Source organism: Blennius ocellaris (genome assembly GCF_963422515.1).
Source record: "Blennius ocellaris genome assembly, chromosome: 7".
Classification (NCBI taxonomy): Eukaryota; Metazoa; Chordata; class Actinopteri; order Blenniiformes; family Blenniidae; genus Blennius; species Blennius ocellaris.
The window spans coordinates 19,237,569-19,258,554 of NC_137656.1; the positions used below are offsets into that span (position 1 = coordinate 19,237,569).

The 20,986-nt window shown below is 42.9% G+C and overlaps 2 protein-coding genes across 4 annotated transcripts in view; one reads left to right on the forward strand and one right to left on the reverse strand.

Moving 5' to 3' along the window:
* The first annotated feature begins 471 nt into the window (after positions 1-471).
* Positions 472-4,185, forward strand: mblac2 (metallo-beta-lactamase domain containing 2). Its single transcript, XM_080499697.1, has 3 exons — positions 472-992; positions 2,310-2,524; positions 3,498-4,185. The coding sequence occupies exons 1-3, from the start codon at positions 551-553 to the stop codon at positions 3,669-3,671; spliced, it is 831 nt and encodes a 276-aa protein (XP_080355823.1). The 5' UTR covers positions 472-550; the 3' UTR covers positions 3,672-4,185.
* A 1,879-nt stretch (positions 4,186-6,064) lies between these two features.
* The window catches only part of rtkna (rhotekin a), a 62,521-nt gene continuing 47,599 nt past the window's right edge, over positions 6,065-20,986 (reverse strand). For all 3 annotated transcript variants that reach the window (XM_080498959.1, XM_080498960.1, XM_080498961.1), the window contains exons 2-11: positions 16,187-16,448; positions 15,495-15,548; positions 13,694-13,811; positions 12,618-12,842; positions 12,398-12,492; positions 11,720-11,826; positions 11,474-11,605; positions 10,269-10,434; positions 9,022-9,126; positions 6,065-7,348 (exon numbers count right to left, since the gene is read on the reverse strand). In XM_080498959.1, coding sequence (XP_080355085.1) covers positions 6,636-7,348; positions 9,022-9,126; positions 10,269-10,434; positions 11,474-11,605; positions 11,720-11,826; positions 12,398-12,492; positions 12,618-12,842; positions 13,694-13,811; positions 15,495-15,548; positions 16,187-16,448 — 1,977 coding nt within the window. In that variant the 3' untranslated portion in view covers positions 6,065-6,635. The remainder of the gene's footprint in view (positions 7,349-9,021; positions 9,127-10,268; positions 10,435-11,473; positions 11,606-11,719; positions 11,827-12,397; positions 12,493-12,617; positions 12,843-13,693; positions 13,812-15,494; positions 15,549-16,186; positions 16,449-20,986) is intronic.

The window sequence follows — 20,986 nt, forward strand, 5'->3', positions numbered from 1 at the left end:
TTAGTGCCACCGGCTGCAGCATTCAAATGTTGCATCAGAGGCGCAGCTCCACATGCAATAAGTTGTAATACTCACTAAAAAAAGGACTGTTAGTAAAATTGTTCCTAAAGTAGAGAAGTTACAGTCATAAAAGTCTGTCAACTCTAAGATTGTGAAATGATATTCAGCTTTTGTTGAGCTTTCTTGTGTAGTCTGTCGATCGACACATAAAGTTAATCTTTAAATCTACACAACACGAGTAAACATAGATTTGCGAGCGTTCGCTAACAACGGTTTGGAATTCTCAGCGTGTGTAAATGTGGCTTTAACTAGTCCTGCCTCGCGCGACGTCAGAGAAAGCGTGCCTTACGTACAGCCAATAGTAATGCAGTTTTCACATGACGTCGTTCCTGTGTTCCTCCAATGGGCGCGCTCTCCTCCTGCATGGGTGTGTCTGCCTCCGCCACCATTAACATCAATGAAAACATCCCAGCGCTAGCTCGAGGGCCAGTCGCACCTGTCCGCTGCACCAACCCCGCTCGAGTTTACCTGGACGAGTGCATGAACGGGGATGTCTGCAGCCGACTGGTACGCCCACAAGTCGCTCGGAGACGGACTCTTCTGGGTCCAGGAGCGGTTCTACCAGTCGGAGAACCGGGCCAACATCTGGCTGCTGCGCGGCACGCACCAGGACGTGGTGATCGACACGGGTCTGGGCTTGAGGAGCTTACCAGACTACATCGACTCGAAGGGCCTGCTCGGGAAGGACCCGCAGAGGAAGAACCCGCTGCTGGCCATCGCCACCCACGCCCACTTCGACCACTCGGGCGGGCTGCATCAGTTCCAACAGGTGGGCGTCCACAGCGCGGAGGTCGATGCCCTGGCCAACGGGGACAACTTCGAGACGGTCACCTGGCTCAGCGACCGGGAGATAGCGGAGGCTCCCAGTCCGGGCTGGAGGGCCAGGCACTACAAAGTGAAGGCGGTGCAGCCCACTCACATCCTGCAGGAGGGTACGTATGAGCTGGAGCACTGGCAGGAATAATTGATCACATCTGATCATCAAAAGCAGGTCGTGAGGTCCAGACAGGGGTTCAGTGGGTTTGACACAGTTGCTGTAGTTGGCACGTTAAACGTTATACAATCGCGCCAGTCATCAGCAGAGGAGAGTCTCACTGCACAATGGGGTTGGCAGGAGACCAAAAAGGACACGCACTCATGCTGAGGCTTCCACGTTATTAATGTGGTGGAGACACTAAGCAGGAGTAATGACCACTGCAAATGCCACCAGTATCACAATGGCTGGTGCACACTGCTGATATTACAAATGATGCCCCCCTTAAAAAAAAAAAAAAATGCAATGCAATGTCACAATTTGAGGATTGTGCTTATACAAGTGTTAGCGTCTTATTACATAACAAAAAATGGGCTTGGTAGAGTCCAGAGGTACATTTATCAAAGGGAGTCCACTATAAGCAAACTGTGTTGGCACTTTGTAAGAACATCAGTTTTCACTGATGGCTAAGGTGCTCATTTGTCATCTCTGTTTGCAGAGCAGTTCTATTTTAAGAGGCGTGCTGGAGACCTTGCTGGATTCTGTTACTTCAAAGACAGAAAGAAGAAAGTACAGCAGTTGGCTGCAGACTCGTGAAAGCATCCTGTAAAACAATGATTGCAGAAAATACACAGTGTTGAAGGAAAATACACAACTACATTTGCGATTTGTGTATTTCCTCATCTCTTGAACATCTGATCAGTGACACAAACCATTATCTAGTATAAATATAAACGTCATCACATTGACCAGATTGAAGGAATTAGTCACTATAGCCCCTGCCAGAGTTGCTCTCCCTCAAGTGAAGCAAAAAGCAGTTTTAATCATGATACCAGACATTATGGTTGGTGTGTGCTCCGAGATTTATTCTCTTATCATCTTTTGTATGGTTGTAAACTGTGATTCTGACCCCATTGGTCAATAAACTCACTTATTCTGCTGTGTCAGAGGCACTACTGCAGTGCAGATGGAATATCTCAATGCTTGATGTGTCAGCATTACATCTGTCACACTGAGCGGCTGATACCTGTTCTGGACCAAATCAATGGCATTTTGACTGTTTCAATTCCTGCACAAGGCAATGATGCAATGTAGATCACAGAAAACACAATTGTAACCACAATTTGGTTTTAACTGGTGTAAAGAGCAACACCATGAATATACACATAGCACTTGTCATTTGTTGAATGTGAGCCTGAATGTCCAATATAATCTTGAATATATAACTATACTGTATATGGAGACCAACATCTCAAACTGCATTTTTCTTGTCTAGGTGATGTCATCAACCTGGGCGATCGGCAGCTGACAGTGCTTCACATGCCAGGTCACTCCCGGGGGAGCATTTGCCTCCACGACCGTGACAATAAGTTGCTGTTCAGTGGAGATGTTGTGTATGACGGTGCCATGATTGACTGGTTGCCCTACAGCCGCGTCAGTGACTACGTCAGCAGTTGTGAGCGTCTGGTGGGCCTGGTGGACAGCGAACAGGTAACCATAACGAGTGACCTTATCTTGTGTATTTGCAGTTTCTTCTTTCAGTGAGTAGATTTTTTTAATGATACAAAACACTCATTATCACAATTTGGAAGATTTAAAACAGAAGTACATTGTTTTTATGTTTGTTATGCACACATGACATTTATTCTCCAGCTTAATTGAACCATGTGTTTGTACACACATACATTACTGCAAGAAGAGCATCCAGCATAAACACTAATTTGATGTGGTCAAACTTGGAAATAAGGGAAGAGCCGAATAGACACTTATAAAATATTTCCATTTTAAAATTGTGTTCTTTAATACAATAATTGCTCATTTTACTTTCTACTCATTTACTTTTATTAATTTCTTCTTTAAAAGGAACATCCGATGGACAGAAAGCATGGCTCTGATCAACAGCAGGGTGTTTTTCACCCCGTTACTCAAGTCTATCATAGGGCAGTGAGAGAGAGATATACTCACATTAACACCAAGATGGAAATTTTGATTTACCAGTGTGCCTCAGAATAATTTTCTTTTTCAGTGTTGGAGGAGGAAAATAAATATTCAAAGAAAACCGCACAGGCAAAATGATTTATAATCTCAACATAGAAGCCCCCCCCCCCCCCCCCCCCCCCCAAGCTACTCGAGAGTGGCGAGGGTGCTCGCCGCTACACCACAGTGCAGGCCTTGGGAACAACGGTCAATTCAGATTAATCTTCATCTGGAGATATACTGTCTCACCGCACAGTAGTGTAGCGGTCAGCACTTAGACCTCATAGCGAGAATGTCCCCAGTCAATTCAAGTCCAGAGACATGTACTTAAATCTATTCTGTGTTTGCCCTGCGATGAACTTGAAACCGATCCACGGTGCAACCTGGCTTCGGTCAGCTTGAATTGGCTCCAGTACGTTGGATAAAGTGGTATAGAAGTGTGTGCACCTGAGTAAAACACTGATTGGTTGTAAAATATTTTCGCCAGGTCGATCAAGTTCTCCCGGGCCACTACAACACCTTCGGGGCGAAGCGGCTCCATCGTCTTGCGACCGCGTATATAAGCAGGGCTGAAACATGCCCTGCAAAGTTCTCCACGTTTGCCTGGAGCACGCTGGCTGGTGTGGCGCTGCGGGCATTTAACCCACGGAGTGCCTGCTAATGATGGAGGAAGCACAAGAAAAGATGTTTTGGTACGGAGTACATGGAAGAGTGCAAGCAGTGGAAATATCCCTCTTTCATATGTAACTTATTGTAACACTGTTCATTCACTTATGTAATCCAACAGAAATCCTGAAACTTTGCCAAACTTTGTGTAAAATGCCACTACTGGGTTACATAAGTCAATAATCAGCATCATATCAAGTATACAATATAAAGTATTTACAAGTGTAATTCTGTTACAGACTGAGTATATATATATATATATGTATATGTTGTTCTCAATATGATTAGATGTATGTTTTTTATATTTTAAGCAGATGTTAAGTTACAATAGCACAACAATGGTACAACTCTGCACTACAAAGTGAAAGCAGGGAGCTGTGGGTTCCTCTCTGAGACATTTGAAACAGTCTTAATGGCCATGGCATTTCTCTATGCATATTACAATGCTCAGTGAAGACTCGGTGTGGACTACCTCCTTTGTTTGTAAGAGTGCTTTGTACTATTGACTAATCTACAGCTTTGCTATGAAAAACACTGACAATAAAGTCTCTGTTTTGCTCGTCTTTCCTGAGTCCAACCTTTTCTTCTGCAGAACATACTGCTGCAGCAACTAAATGGACTCCTGCGTTCGCATAAGTGGAGATCTCTGCCGGGATTCGTCTCAGGAGAGAGAAAGTGAAGCCGAATAATACAGGAGCAAATTTGATCCATCACATGACTGAAATGTAGAGTACTTAAAGTACTTTTTGTGCCCTGATGGAAGGCACTCCCTGCATGAAACGATGTTCCTGGTAATGCAGAGATTGAAAAGAAAAAAAAAACGACTTTCACCGTCCATGATTGGAAACAGTTTTCTTCAAAGCGATAGCATTCCTATAACTTGTGTTCAAGTTAAGTTTTAATTTGCCTATCATCACAGGTCCTCAATAATGCAACATTCACTGTAAGGAAATATGAGTTCAGCTTAAAAGCACACAATCTAAAATATTCATAGGAGATAATATTTCATGTAGTCTCGGCAGATATAGATGTGAAAGAAATGAGCCAGCTGTGAATTGATAAAACTTTTATTATAATTAATGTTATATTACTTAAACATGAGATTTCCACATTTCTCAATTCATGTCCGCCCTCTTGGATGGCGCCCATGCTGAACAAAGCCTGCCAACACGGAAAACTCTTGGAAGGTTATAACATTCAATGTTATCTATTCGTAACAGTAAAAGATCTGCACATCATTTGTTATACATTATGAGATTTGGGTATCAATACAGGCTGCAATTTATAACAAAATCAATATAACAAAAGACAAACAGGTTTATTCATGAACTTATAAAAATTAATTTACAGTAACAAATGCCGTTATTTAAGCATTTGACAGGTCTGTAAAAATGGTTGAGTGAGTTCTGAGGGCAAATGTTTCAGAAGTGGAAACATGAAAACAAAAACCTACTTTTACTGCACTGACGAGGGATACTGACTTCTATCAAATTTGATGCCGTCTTATTCTAACAAGAAGTAAAAGCTCTCAGTTGGATGATTTGCATAACTAGAAAATGTGAAGTGTCAATAAATCAAAAATTTTTCACTCATATTAAGTTTTTCCAAAGTCAAGCCATCCAGAAGGGTTTTTTTTTCTTCTTCTTTAATTACCCTCTGTGTTGCAAACAACTGGACTGCTGAAGGTTCCACAATTTGTTGAACTCGTCATATGTTAAATAAAAACAGGTATGGCTTGAACTCTCAATATTATTGGCTTTGCCTACTATCTGTTCATTCAGGATGTATTGTCTATATGTATATTCTTAGTTCTGGTGCAAGCCAATCAACAGTGTGTGTGTTTGTGCGTACAAGTGAAGGTAAAGATCAAAGCTGATTTTTCACCCTGAAAAGATCCCAGTCACAACCAATACAGTCAGTGTGAGCACTTGCATTAGGTCGAGCATTAACCGGATTCAATGTCGAAATGATCTTGAGCCGTTAAAACAATTTAACCATCAGTCAAATCATGCATACAAACACAATGGTGCATAGTTGTTTTAGGAGACCCATAAAGATAAAGTTTCACGTAAATGATCAGGTAAGTACAACGGAACAGGTATCACAGTACAGGCCACAAACATCAACTCTTCCTCTCTACAGGTAACAGTTTGTAACATTTGAATACACTTGATGGATGCTCATCTTCCACGTTCATTTTAACTGGCTTGTGGCGGCCAAGCGTTCATAGCGACGTCGCTTTTTGATCCTTCGATGTCGGCTCTTCCTATCATTGTGAAGCAGAATTCACCAAGCGTTGGATTGTTCACCCACTAATAGGGAACGTGAGCTGGGATTAGACCGGCGTGAGACAGGTTAGTTTTACCCTACTGATGATGTGTTGTTGCAATAGTAATTCTGCTCTGCTAAAACCATAAACCTTTAGCACATAACAACAGGAAAACATCCAGTCAAACTACGGCTAGTGCATTAACAGAGATGACCACAGAACAATTGAGTGTTCGGGATAGCTGATGTACATGGAAAAACAAAAAAACAAAAATATAACCTCTTCCAGTTTAAAACTTCGATAGAGAGAGTAGGCCATGTGTGGCGGGTGTCTGAGCATGACAACAGCTCAAAGCTTCACTTTCTCCCAAGCAGCATGAACATAATTTCTCGAAGCAAGCAGAGTACCTCCCATATGGTTTTGAGCAGTCTTCAAACCTGTGGCAGCCCGAAGAAATTGCAGACTCCTGCAGTGATTGTCACCTGTCCTTGTGTGGTAAAAGACATTCCAGTTTGCCCCCAGAAGGGTATTCCATGTTCAGTCTCTACCAGAGGCAGGCTCTACCACAGCGTTGCTCATGAGGCCAAGCAGATTGCTTGAGTTTGGTTCATGTGTGTGAGCCAATTGAACCATGGTTTACTGAGCGCTGCTGCCTTGAGGCGAGCATAAAATGTCTGTGGGGAATCACGCTCACACCTGACTTTGAAGCCAGTTGCGAGGATCAAGTCTGGCTCTGAGGTTCCTGAGGCTACGTCGAGCAGGGGAAGGTCTGGAGAAGGGGACTCCCTCAGAGGACTCGGGGCTGTGGCTGCCCTCGCTGTTACTGGAGCTGTTGCTGGAGGTGGAGCTGGAGCAGGAGAGCGTGGTTTGGGTGCTGTGCTGCGAGTGAGGTGAGCGAGAGGAAATGGGAAGAGGAGCAAGCAGCGATGAGGCAGGAGGTTGGCAGGAGCACTGGAATTGTCCTCCTCCGTAACTCCTCCCTCGAAGGGTGCTGAGCTTAGCATCCAGCGACAGAGTGCGTGGCCTCAGATGAGAGGGCGAGGAGGAGAGGAGAGAGAAGTTTGAAGTCATCTCGGGCCAGTCGTGGCGGTGGGAGCAAGGACTTGTGCTACAGTGGCTGTCGCTGTCTGAGGTCAGACTTGCATCCGAGGACAGCAGACCCAACTGTGGGCATCGGTGAGGGCTGACGGGGCTGCGGGGCAGTCGATGAGGGGTGCAGGGGCTGTAACCCGGCGGTCGAGAGGTACAGTGACGAGGGCGGCCAGCGCTTTTGGTACTGTTCTCCTCAAACACGGACATCCAGGTGGGAGAGGTACCCAGCTGACTGCGAAGCTCCAGCTCCTGCATTCTCCGAGCCAGGATGTCCGACACAGTGCTGCTGAGGTCATCAGACGACTCAATAACTGCAGGAAAGAAGCAGCAAAAGTCAGCATTATGCTGCTGGAGAGCCAGTGCAATGCTATTTATTAATTTCTTAATTAATTTATCGATTTATTTGTTTACTTATTTATTTTAATTTAATTTCTCAGGAAATGAGCTGGGGATTTCACAAAGCACTCATATATGTTACTGTATTGCAAAATATTGGATGTGATTGGCAGACACCTCGCGCCTGTCAAGTGTCGGATCAGCGCAATGAATGAATTTATGGTGATCATAATGGCAGAATGACGAGTCAAATATGGAGTCTGACATTTTTGTTAACAAGCTGTTCGAAAGCTTTAAGCTACTACATCTCAAACGATGAGCTAGAGGAGGAGCAGGCAGAACTGGAGCGTGAGAGCGGCGGGGGCTGAGGTGAAGCCAGCGAGGCAGGATGTCTTGTAACGAGGAAAAGTCTGGCAAGTTTAGCGAAGTTGCCCCGTTAAGCGCATGCATGCATCATGCACGTATGTCCATTTGTCCACCAGGACAGTGTGCAGTTACAGCTACTGTACTTAAAAGGGTTGACAACAGCAGTTTAATTCAATGTGTTTACAATATCTGTATTTTAGAAACTAGCCCTGTTTTCTTATAACCAGGGTCGTCTCACATTTGAACAATACAGTATTTATAATAGTTAATAGGGAGAAGAAAATGCACGAGGCCTTAATGTTAGACTTCTTAATAGAAGTTGTGAAATATTAAGAGTTTTTACTATCCCAATGGTGCAATAACTTAGTACTTTGGAGGACTTACATTTTGTCACAGACAATTATAAGACTCCCACACAAGTGGTGCCTTAATGTTGCATATTTATAAGGACAACACATACAGTCATTCTTTTAACAGTTTGCAACATCAAACCGTCATCAAACTAAAAGTGGATCCTGAACTTCTATTTTTCTATCCAGAGTGGATCGTTAGCTCTGAATAAAACCTACTCCTGTTACTTCACCTGTCGTTGTAATAGGACGAGAGCAGAGCACGAATCTCAGCAGACACAGCGTTATCCTGCAGCAGGAGACCCTCACAGGAGGGTGTGGCAAGAGGGGCTGCCAGGGAAAGGTTAGGAAAACCAAGATGGAAAGTGGCAGGGGGAAAAAAAAGAAAAAAGAAAAGGGGTGGCGTGGAAAGGGAGTATCCAACACGTCGGTGTCAGTCATTATGTGTTTTGATGGTGCAAGCCAAAAATCAACAAGGTTTGCAAAATGAACAACAAAATGAATGAAGCGCGCAGGAACAACAGGTTCATTCGAGGATGAAAATAATTGAAAGTTGATGAAAAGTGTGTTGATCATGCAAATTATGTTATCATAGAAGGAAATGAAAAGGAAATAAAATTGAAAATGCCAAGAAATGACAGAGTAAGAAAACATAAGGAAAATTGAAAAGGGCAAAGGGGAAGAGAGAAACAGAAGACAGTCAGCATGTCAGAAGTAAGACTCAGTCTATCTACAGTGCAGAGAAGTAAAAGCAGAGAGTGGGTTTCAGATATCAGAGAGCAAAATGTCATTGTGACGGCATCATTCAAGCACATGCACCCAAGAAACTACAAATTCTCATGCAATCCAAGCAGTGCCCTCTTTCCCTCTTTTGGTTGTCTACAATATTACAAGTGACCATACCATGTGATCAAATCAAGGAGGAAACATACCCATTTCGTGATAAAGGGATCCCTGTTTTGGTGTGACAGGGGCTGGTTTCCTCGGTGATGGAAGTTCAATTTTCATCAAGTCATCACAGCACTGCTTCCATTGGCCTGCATATAGGAGACAAACTGTCAACAAACCAAGCAGGAGATGGAGAATATATCACCTGCTGTGTGCACGCCCTTGAGAGCGGTATATCTGCCTGATATGAGTCGAGCTAAAAATAAGTAACAGCCACTGCACTGACCAGCATGGATTTCCTCCATATTGCACAAAAATAATATCCACGTACCCTATAGCAAAACTAGTGTGGTATTTCACACTGTATTTTTAATTTCTCACATGTGTTGGCTCACACAAAAAAATCACTATTATTTGAATAAATGGTGTTTAAACAGGTCACAGTTCCATAAATCATTATGTATGAGCTAGTCATGTAAAATGCTTTACATTTTTCAGTATTGTGTGTCTATAACCTTTTAAATCATCCCAAATGTTACAGCTTGCTGAAATATTGCACAAAAAAAGAAAGCTTATTAATTCAGAATTGCATGTTCTTCAGTATTTAGACATATATTAAAAGTGTATGTCCACAGTCAAGAGTGATTGAAAATCAAATATTATACCTGATTTCACACATTTCTTAAAAGCTGAGCGTGAGGAAGGTGCGGCAGATTACACATTCACACTCTGGTGCAGATTGAGACCGGCCTGAAGCGGTGGCCTCTGTGCAGCTCCAGTCAATCTCTGATGCAGTGCAAGGATGTGCAGCAACTAACTGCTTCGCGTACTGCACAAAATGGGGTGTGAAATGTCCCTGCAGTCTGATGAATCAACTGTTTTTGGACACATTTCATCAAACATGATGAGAGAAAATTCTCAACAACCGGGGTCAAACCTGGAGCCAAACCCAGATTTAATGCCTCATTGATATTTGGTCTGATGGCCTCAGAAACACACATAACTATCATCAATGCCACATTTATCAACACCTCATAGAAAGCGGCTGAATAAAAGCCAGAATACTTTGTGTGGATTACATGAGATTGCACAATGCATTTATACAATGGGGAGCTGCTATGCAGAAAAGCATAAATTACCAGGGTCTGTTGAGATGTACGACTTTGCTCAGTCGTCATGGAAACACGATGCACAGACAACTCAACCAGATCAGTGACCCTCACCAACTACAATATACAGCATTTACATTTGGTCCATACCGAGTGTGCACCGCAAAATAAGAATCACTTACTCATGTCATAGAAATGTTGCCAAAATGCCTCCATCCAGCGGTGAGTATCCTCCCGGCTGTCTGTGGTTAACGTGTGAGTGACCTCCTCTCCTCCGTACTGATTACTGATACAGATATTCTGAACTTTACTGTGAGGGTCTTTCTCGGATGCACGTATTCTGGTGTCCTGAAATACATGGATGATTAAAAAAAAACAAAAAAAAAACATATTTAACAAATGCTACCATCTGCCATGAAATTAACATAATCACATGCAGTAACAATTTGAAACTGCTGCAATCGTAACTCTCAATTTCCTCTAGGAAAAAAAACAAAAACCTTCTCATTAATAAAAGCCATCAATTAGTCCCCTTGTAAACCATTTCCCTTCTGCAATTATCCAACTAAAGAAATACACTCCCAATTCCCACCTCCTCGCTCTATGAACGTGTGGCCAGGCCTGAATATGACCGCTAGATGGTAGTGTTGTTCCACGCGTTCACAAATGTCTCTCACGCTCGCTTGCATTTCATTAGTCTGACAACTGACTAACAACAGATCACGCACACCTGATTGGACCAACTCCATCTATGGCGAGATTGAAAATTCAAAATGTGGAATGAGTCACTGTGGAAAAAACAGGAAGCCGCACAATCATCAACTCTCAGGCACAAGGAACAGGAGGACAAAGGACATAATCTTTTCCATTCTTTCTGAACATTTATCACACATTGTGAGGCCAGTTGAAACCACATACGTCTGATGGAAATTATACAGATAATTAAAAGAAAAGGAATAATTTAACGTCAATTCAGATCGACGTGCGAGTTCATTTTTTATTTTTTACCTTGATTTTAAACTTGGCAACACAGGAATTTGGAGTAATTTCAACTGATACCTGGTTTGAATATTGTTGGAAAAAAATAGAAGAAAAAAAATTGTTGTTTGCTCTCAACTTCTGAGCAGCTGCCTTGCCAAAAGGCAAACAGTTACTCAGGACAAAAAAAAAAAAAACCCATCTAGTTTCAAGCATCAAAGTCTACCAGTTGGATTGAGTGTGGAACTGGCAGCGATCCACAATCCCAGTTCCTCTCCATCTATTCTGCTGGTGCCTCAGGTGAAACCACAAATACACAGCTATGGGTTCTGTAAGTCAGAATAAACCTCAAAGAAACCTGCACACAGAGTGTAACTGTATTTTCTTAAAATGTGACTCCTCTGCTGACCTTGTTGATGCCAATGGTGAAAGCTGGCTCAATGTTAGCATCCACATCTTCTTGTTGGTGATAACAGGAAAGGCTTGTTCCTTTGAGAATGGAATACACTTTTGTCCAACTCTGGGGGTCACCTCCACACTGCTACAAGGTAACAAAGCAAAAAAGTATGCAAACACAGTGAGGTGCCATCACGAGAAAATCAGGAAAAAGGCCCAGAACTAGTGTTCAGTGCTGCATGGACAACTACCAACTTACCTTAACTTTCAAACATCCACTCATCATCTGTTGGGTCATACAGTGAGGCTGAGCCGCCAGGCGGCAACACACACTGCCATAGAGAGGCAGCCAGTACGAACACTCTTCTACAGGGAGAGAGAGCACAAGGACAAGACCAAAATAAACACCATCAATAAATAAATGTGATTCTACACTACACACAGATTTCACACACGGGCACATGTGCATGTGTGGTTCCATGCACACAGCTTTCCCTTTAACACACAAAACAGGGCACATGGGTGTAAAAGACTGGCAGCTGCGGGGAGTGTCATGAAGTACGGCAATGAAAGTTTACAGCAGGCTGAAGGGCCAATGAATAAAACACTAGGGGCCTGTCTGTCTGAGGGGTCTGGGCCCTTGTTAGCCCACATCATTACAGCTTTACACAGCAGTCACCTCACTAGCACAGCCTTTATTACTGCGTGACCTTGACAATGGCTGTCTGTCAGGGAACATGTGAGGAACGAGAGGGGAGAAGGAGGAGGGGGGAGGATATGCCCCCGTGCACCAGTTTAAAGGAAATTATTAGAATGCAAGGAGAGAAGTGAGACAGTGATGAACAAGAGAAGGACAAAAAAACCAGACAGATGGCTGATTCTGGCAGGGAAAGCAGAAAGATGGCGAGCACACAGGCTGATGGAGGCTGCCACTCACCGTTGCCTGAAATGGTGAGGTCATGCGTGCGAAAGCTGTCCTGGACGTGTGACAGCGTCAGGGTGGTATGAGCTAAGAGGTGGTACTTGGGCCCTCTGTTGAAACACAAGGAGGCAGAAATTGTATTCACTGTTGGAGGAGCTCCACAAACGAAGCCCACCTGTTCTCTTTTATTCTCCTGCTGATCAATCTGGTCATTATTATTTTAGATTAAACTTACGGGACAGAGGGAACTGGCAGCAGGAGAGGGGCTGCTCCTCCGTTGCTGACGGGACTGCAGGGTCCGGGCTCCATGGCCGCGCGGAGCTTTTTCCCAGCAGACCGGCCCAGTGAGGAGCTCAGCTTGCTGGCTAGTTTCCTGGGCGTGCTCCCTGCAGAGTAGTCGTCCTCTGAACAACAGCTATACAGCTCCACACGCAGCTCGAAACCTGGGCTGGCTTCATTACTGCAAAACAATAAACATAGGAGAGTTTTACTACTCCAGAAATGTACATGATTATTGGTACGGTTATGCTACTTTTACCTCTAATAACATATGGCACAGACAATACTAAAACCTTTTATTTATTTGGTTTCCATTTATCTTAACTGCAGGGAAATATACTTGCTCTTTGTTTTTGTTTTTTTTACTGCAAAGGATCATCTGCTCCCACCTCACCCTGTCCTTGCTTTCTCTACTGTTATAAATGGATTTCACTTATATAGCACTTTTCTACTCCTTGAGCAGCCCCCAAAGGGCTTCACACTGTTAATCACATTCACACACCAGTGGAGACGGCTGCCAGGCAATTTAGGGGTCAGCATCTTGCTCAAGGACACTTTGGCATGTGGAGGTGGAGATGGGGACTTGAACCTTCCCACCTTCCCATGGAGAGACGATCACTCTATATCCATCATGGCCTCCTTCACTATGTCCATGAATCTTCTTTTCTCTTCTCCTCTTGCCTGGCGGCTCCATTGCCAACATCCTTTGTCCAAACGATCTACTCTCGCTCCTCTATTTATATCTGAACTATCTAAATCTGGCCTCTTTGTCTTTACCTCTAAATGAGCCCATCTTGGCTGTCGCTCCGACCTGTTCAGCATCAATCCTTTTCATTATGTCCACTGCTAATGAAAATGTCAGGATCTTCATCACTGCCAGCTTCGGCTCAGCCTCCTGTCTTTTAGACAACCAGGAGAATCCAATGGCGGTAGTTTGTAATGGAATACTTTTATACTCATGCCCAATGTCTCTTTTACCATTGCAGATTTATGTGGCTGTTTGGTTATTGTGGTCATCAAGTTGTCACTTACAAGACAATGGCGTTATCGAAGCAGATATCAGTGAGCGTCCGATCCACTATCACCATGTCTGTGTCGAAAATCTCTCCCCCGAGCTGCAGCAGGCAGAAAACCGCACATCGATGGAGCTCTGCAAAGGACAACACGAATGAAAATGGGATATTATAACGGAGGCGCAACCTTCAGCATTTCAACAGCAATCAGCCAGTTGCAAACAGTTAAAAACGTATTTTCACCTTCCAAGAAGTGTCACCAAGAAGCAAGAAGTAAGTTTTAACAATGTGTTGAAGGCAGAGGCTTGAGAGGCCGTATGACCTGAGCAGATGAAGCCTGACCAAGGACCAGCTCCTTCACCTGCCTGACAAGCACTTCTGCTGTTGTTAGTCTCACTTCAATGACTAGTAGCTCTAACAGCTCCTATGAGGCATTGGGAGAATGTGTGTTATTGAAAACTGAGGTGCAACTTTAATGTCACAGTTGGAAAAGGAATGCTTGATAACTCGATAAGAACTTGCACTTTGTGCATGTTGTAAATCAGCGACATCGAAGAATACGCTGTGCAGCGCCTAGTTTCACTGTGGTGACAAATGCATGTTTTGTACTATAATAACAGTGAGAAGTGTCTGTAGAAAATAGCCCCCTGGGTAATACAGAGTGGCTGCTAATGGTCCATCTTTTTTTCTTTGTATTCCTCTCCCTCAAGTGCAGAACTGAATTTAGGAGCTTTTATAGTCAATTTTCATGAAAACTCAGGATGATAGTGAACTAACAGTTTTTTTCATTATCATTATTTAAGGCTCATACATACTGAATGTTTATCACTAATACAGATGAGCTCAACCTTTTTTTAATAAAAAAAAATGACAAGACATGTGAGATTGAAACATATTTTATTACTCCTTGCCTCCTGGGCTCAGTTTACATCTTGGTGTGCTTAATGACCTTGACTAACAGCCTCATCAAGATTTGTTAAGAGTCTACTACCTGTCTCTTGAGTTCATTTATATGCACAGGTCATGCAGATTAATTCTGTTGAAGCTGCCAGGGGAAAGACTGAGCACTGAGACAATTATAATGACTGAATAAGGGGGGTTACCTCACATTGACTTTATCGAGAGGAGGTGGGATAGTCAATATAAAAGTCAGTAGCTGTATAAAAATCAGTCCACTCTTGAATTATGAAATGTAATAAAAAGGTTTGAATATGGTGAAAGAGAGAATACTGAATTGGTACTTCAATTCAAACCACATTCCATTTGTTTTCTCTTAAAGTATTCTCTGCCCCGCTAATATTGACCCAGTTCAGTACCGGCATGCTTAAAGAGTCTCGGAGCCAAAGCCTGAGCAAAGCCAGCAAGCCCGCACAGTAGGTCAGGCTGTGCTGCCAGGAGTTTCTCATGTCTAAAGAAAACACTGCAAAACAGAGATAAATGCTAAAGCAGTAACAGACTGTAAAAATCAGCAACAGCGACTGCTGCAGACGTATTAAAAAGTAGGGAAAGATGTCATCCTGTCTAAAAAAGCTCAGTGGGAGTCTCTACAGTGAACATATTTGTAAAATATGATTCAGAGAGTCCCTGTCAGCATTTCACCTTGAAGCTAGCGATAAAAGGTGATTTTTTCTTTTTTTTTTGTTCAGCAGCCACCAGGAATCCCACACCCACCCCTGCGAATATCATCCCTAAATGAGCTGCTTCACAACCGTGTAAAGCCGCAGACCACTTCCCTCAGGAGCTGATCAGTAATAAGTCCTACATGCATAAATCATTCAGAATCATTCACAATGAATTCCTTCACATGCTCGGCTTCTCACCTCCTTTGTTCTTGAAGTACTCGGTGTCTTTCCACATGAGAGGGATTCGAAGATCTGTAATGACAAGAGACAGGGGATTAAACGGGAAAAATCTTAATTAGCTTCACTGTCTAACTGATATATATATATGTGTGTGTGTGTGTGTGTGTGTGTGTGTGTGTGTGTGTGTGTGTGTGTGTGTGTGTGTGTGTGTGTGTGTGTGTGTGTGTGTGTGTGTGTGTGTGTGTGTGTGTGTGTGTGTGTGTGTGTGTGTGTGTGTGTGTGTGTGTGTGTGTGTGTGTGTGTGTGTGCCTCCATGTTTGTTCTCCTATTAGCCACTGGCAAAAGTGTTCACACCCATTTACACCTGGAGAGCAGACCTGCTGCAGTTGTGCCCCATTGAACCGATAATGCATACAACACACTGGCTGCTAGTTTCACTGCTCATTAATATTAATTCCATCACTTTCACTGCCTGCTAAGACTAGATAGAGTAATTGTAGGAATTTGCATATGTTGGCTTGCTCCCCAAGGTGTTTGCAGTATGGGTGGGTCATCAAGTTCACTGTGCTCAGCAAAGATCATCACTTTTGAGGCCCTCACATGCGTAGCATAGCATAAAACCTCATAAACACTAAAGGTATAAACAAATTCTATTCTATATACAGCAGATTTAGTCTTTTTAATAACGTTTTCATTATCAAACAACTTGCCTGAGATAGCCACTTTCCCTTTGCACGGGAGTCTGTCGTCCATTGGCCCCGCATCTGACGACCTGCGTGTGACCTTCTGCATGACCTGAGCCTCTTTCATCCTCTGCAGCTCCGACATGTAGGCCATGATGCGAGTGCTGCATGTCTGCAGGCTCTTAGCCGCCTCCAGAGCCTGGTCTCGCTGGGAGCAGGCCGCCAGCAGCTTGCAGGCTCCATCGCGCATCCGGATCTCGTGGTCAATCTTCTTCTGAATGTCACTGTCCTGCAAGGATAAAGAGTGGTGGAGAGAGATAAGAAGAGAAGCCTTTGAGGGTGGGAAATGAAGCTTAAACACAGGGTAATGAAAGACTTATCAGTGGTGATTACAAAAAGGAACTATTTGGAAAGGTGAACTGAAAGCAAGGCAGACAGGACTCTCAATTTTCTAACATATTATCTGAAGCAGTGGGTGTTTGAACTGAATTAAAGGAAATCACAAGGTCAGAGAAGCCAACTACTAACAATACAACTCGCCAGTAAAGCTTATTTGGGCTGAACAGTGTTGAAGTTGTGACTCTCCTGCTTCACAGTGAAAATTTGAGGGATATATTTGGTTTTAATGTCTTGCCCGAGGCCACTTTGACAGATGCTCATGGTAAGATGGGCAACCAAGCATCAGTCTCTATCAACCACACAGGGAGAATATCCTGGACCTTGGGTCATGAATAGGTTTTGTCCAGTTTATTTGTCAAATGTGACCTGCCTTCACCCATAGTCGGCTGTGATTTGCACCAGTATTGAAGAAAGTGATATATAATATAAATGTATGGGTACATTATGGCTCGTTATGGACATGTTAGTAAGGTGTGGCTCTGAAATCACTGTGCAGTATTTCCTCTGCTGTGTGTATAGCCTTTTGCCCTCTTACAGACAAGTCAACAGCTCTACCAAGCAGACACGGAGATGTTGAATCATTTAGTGTGCGCACACGCACACACACACACACACACACACACACACACACACACACACACACACACACACACACACACACACACACACACACACACACACACACACACACACACACACACACACACACACACACACACACACACACACACACACACTTTTAATAAAGAATGAAGCTGTCAAACACTGAACATTCGCAGCCCAAATGAGAAGCCCCAGACACACTAATGTACACAATCAGACTTGGCGATTTTGGTGCCCTATCTCAAAAAAAAATCTCTCAAAGGAAAAAAAGACTCTCAGACTAAATTTGACCTGGCTTATCTGGGGCAACAAAGACGACCCAGCCTTCATTAAAAAGCCCCTTTAGAGGGCTCCACACTCGGTGTTGACATGTGCACACATACTCACATCCCTGAACACGCACTTCCTCAGTCCTCCACACTCAGAATTGAAACACATCTCCAAGCACTACTTCAACTTGTCAGCATGAAAAGAACACACCATCCACAAAGGAAGAGGAAAAGGAATCCACGAATCAATAGGATAGACCTTGTGAGTTAGTTTGCATTTCCCCCATTTTGAAACTAATAATTACATGGATCTTGAATCAATTGGTGAAATTGTCTATAAAAAGCAATTTAAAGAATGTCACATTATGTTCATCTATCATTATAGGTAATGAATGAATTGACAAATGGGTGGCAACATCTGTTTAACCGCTGCAGTAAGCGTAGGCGAGTGTGTGTGTTCTCCAGTGATGTATGAGCAAACACACACATTCTCCTCACAAAAACTCTCTAATGCTCCTGTTGTCCTTCTGTTCCCAGCCCTCCCTGCTTGATAAAGGCAGGTTCACCTCCTCTACTCCAATAGTTCTCATTTATCTTCTCTCTCCCGCTCTCTCTTTCTCTCTCTGGGTCTTCTGAATTTTTTATTCTTCTCATTTAAGCTTTTATACATTCAACACTCATTTTCCTCCACCTTCTCTCTCACACACTCGATCCGTTCCACTTCGCTCTCCTCAATCGGCTTTTCTTTCTTCTCCTCCACATAGCCTTCCTCCTTTCTACCTGTCTCCCTCTAAGCATGAATCACTTTGTTCAGCAGAGGCCCAGCAGAAGGGATTGACTGTGATTTCAACATAAAACTACACATTTGGACACAGTTTTCTCAATTGGATACAGTCCACAACAAAATGGGTTTTTTTAGTCATTCTGTATTAACGGCTGTATTTAAAAAGAAAAAACTCACTTCTTAAGCTGAAAACCATAATGTTGTTTTATGGTGGCAAAAGAAATCGCCCACACTAATACCAGCACTAAAAAGCACTCCACATAAACATGAAAACAATGTCTGCAATAATTAAACATGCATTATGGCAGCACTTGCTGTAATAACATGATATGGTGGCGGGGAAGAAGGGAGGTGATTACAGTGAGATTTTTCTGCTCAGGCACACTGCTGGAGAGGGGAATTATCAGGGACAGCACAGCTTGAGTGAATTTATACTGAAGATAATGAAGATAATGATCAGTCTCGCATTGCATACAATCCACACAGTGAATGCTTAATATAATGTAGCTACACAAATAAACCGATCATTAAATAAACACTTTCACCGACTGAAAGCCAATTAGAGTCCCGTTGACGGTGAAAGAAAAGAGACAAAATTATAGCAACAGTGTAAACACAGATAGGCATTAACTGCCACACGTCTGAGAGGCAAAACTAGAACATTCAATTTTAAAGGTCAAGTGTTTGTTTATGAAAGTTGATGAGGTATTTATTCCATCGTAAGTGCCTGTTTTGAGGAAGAGAATAAAATACCTTCAACTCAGAATGTTTTTAAAGAACACAGAAGAACACCAGCCAGATAAATATGTCTTTGTTTAAATTGAGCAAATGTGTTTACTTATATTTTCCATCAGTGGTGTCAATCTTATGGCCATATACGGCCTGCAAGAATCTGGCCCACTGTACAAGTGAAATAAACACAAAAAAGCATCCATTGCAGAGTTTGAATAGAAGCACTTGCTGTTCCTACTTTATCCACTTTGCTTCACATCATATCACTAACAGTAGACTTTTCTCATGTAACCTTTGAATTTACATTATGAAGTGCTCGACGGGAACAGCAGATGACAGCAAAAAGCAAATGGTGCGTGAGGCAAATGGTGCTCACAATGGTGCTCTGGCCCCTCTAGAACCACCCAAAACTGTAAACCTGCACAATTTCAAGTGACCTTTTATTGTTGCTGCACACCTTTGCAATGATCCTCATGTCTAATCAGCATCTCGATATGCCACACCAGTGGGGTGGACGGATTATCTTGGCAAAGGAGAAATGCTCACCAACACAGATTCCAACAAATTTGTGAATATTTTTTGAGAGAAATAGGCCTTTTGAGTCCATAGAAAAGCTCACAGATCTTTGAGTTCGTCTTAGGAAAAAGTGGAGCAAATATAAGTGTTTATAGTTTTGTTCAGTCTATATAGTACACAGAGAGCAAGCAAAATTCTATTTGGCCACTCCTTTTTTACTGTAGACTAGTCAATAGTTAATCTGCCTATTTTGATGTATTTTCCCTGGGTTTGAATACTTGATTAGGTAAGACCAAAGATCAATATGAAAGGAAACCACCAAATAGACAATTCTTTACTCATAAACATAAACAAATACAAAAGGAAATAAGGGGTGATCATTAAAAAGAAAACCCAGCTCTCGTTCGAGGCATCTCCATGCATTATGCATCACTGAACCAACTTCCAGGGCATGAATACATTCACCTATAGACAGGGAATAAACTGTCATTGTGCTCCAGTTCTGTGCTGTAGGTCTCAGAATGACCTGCTAGGAGGAAGTCCTGTATTTATAGCAGCTAAATTAACAGGCTTCTTCTTGTGGGGATCTCAGAATAGCATACGAACAGCCTAGATCTTCCTCTAATCCACATGTCTGGCTGGACGTCGCCACCACTCAAATCCTGGATGTACGAGACACACACAACAAAGGAGCACACACGCATAACAATGACTGAAATGATAATGCTGATTATCTGGTTCTGACCTTTCACAAACATTTAAAGCAACTGACAAATGCAACCAGACACAAGCGTGGCAGGTATTAGACCGGTGGGCAATGGCAGAGTGGCCAAGGACTTTGATTGTGGCAGAGTGGACAGCAGCCAGATCAAGGGTGAAGGAAGGGTGAAGGAAAGGTGGAGGAAGGGTGGACGGGCGATGAAAGAGTGATATGGAGGGGATGAAAGGGCTGTCAGAGCAAACTGTAAAGGAAGGTATAGAAGTAGATGGGAGGTAGAGAGAGAAGAAATAAGAAGATATAAGCTGACAGGGTGAAAGAAAGGTCTGGGTGAAGTAAATACGGGAAGAGGAAGCATGAGAGGGAAAAGAAAGGAGGACAGAGAGACTCGAAAGGAAAGAGTAAAATGTCAAAGAAAGATAAATATGTGATGAGGGTATAGAGAAAGAGGGAGTCGGTGTCAGAAAGATGAGCAAGAGTGACGAAGATTGAGAGTCATTGTGAAAAACAAAAAAAGAGGTAGCTGGCTTTATAAGCAAATTTGCTGTCAAACTAATGAAGCATGAAGCTCTGTGAATGAACAAGCGTGGAAATAATTGGGAGAGTGTGTCATTTTCTGAGAGAAAAACTGAGGATGCATGGAGACAGGAGTATCCCTCCACAACTTGACAGCTTCACTAATGGCCAACGACAGGAAACTTCATTATTACAAGATGGAAATTTACTTTGAAAGAAACTTATGATTCAATTTCAACTCATTTGGCTGCTGCCTTTTTACAATGGTCACTGAAACAAGCTGAATTATT

Bases quoted from the DNA above. Each gene is read 5' to 3' on its own strand.
- mblac2 (XM_080499697.1), top strand. From the start codon at position 551: ATGTCTGCAGCCGACTGGTACGCCCACAAGTCGCTCGGAGACGGACTC. The intron at 993-2,309 runs GTACGTATGAGC...TTTCTTGTCTAG, and splicing joins CACTCACATCCTGCAGGAGG to GTGATGTCATCAACCTGGGC. The intron at 2,525-3,497 runs GTAACCATAACG...TATTTTCGCCAG, and splicing joins GCCTGGTGGACAGCGAACAG to GTCGATCAAGTTCTCCCGGG.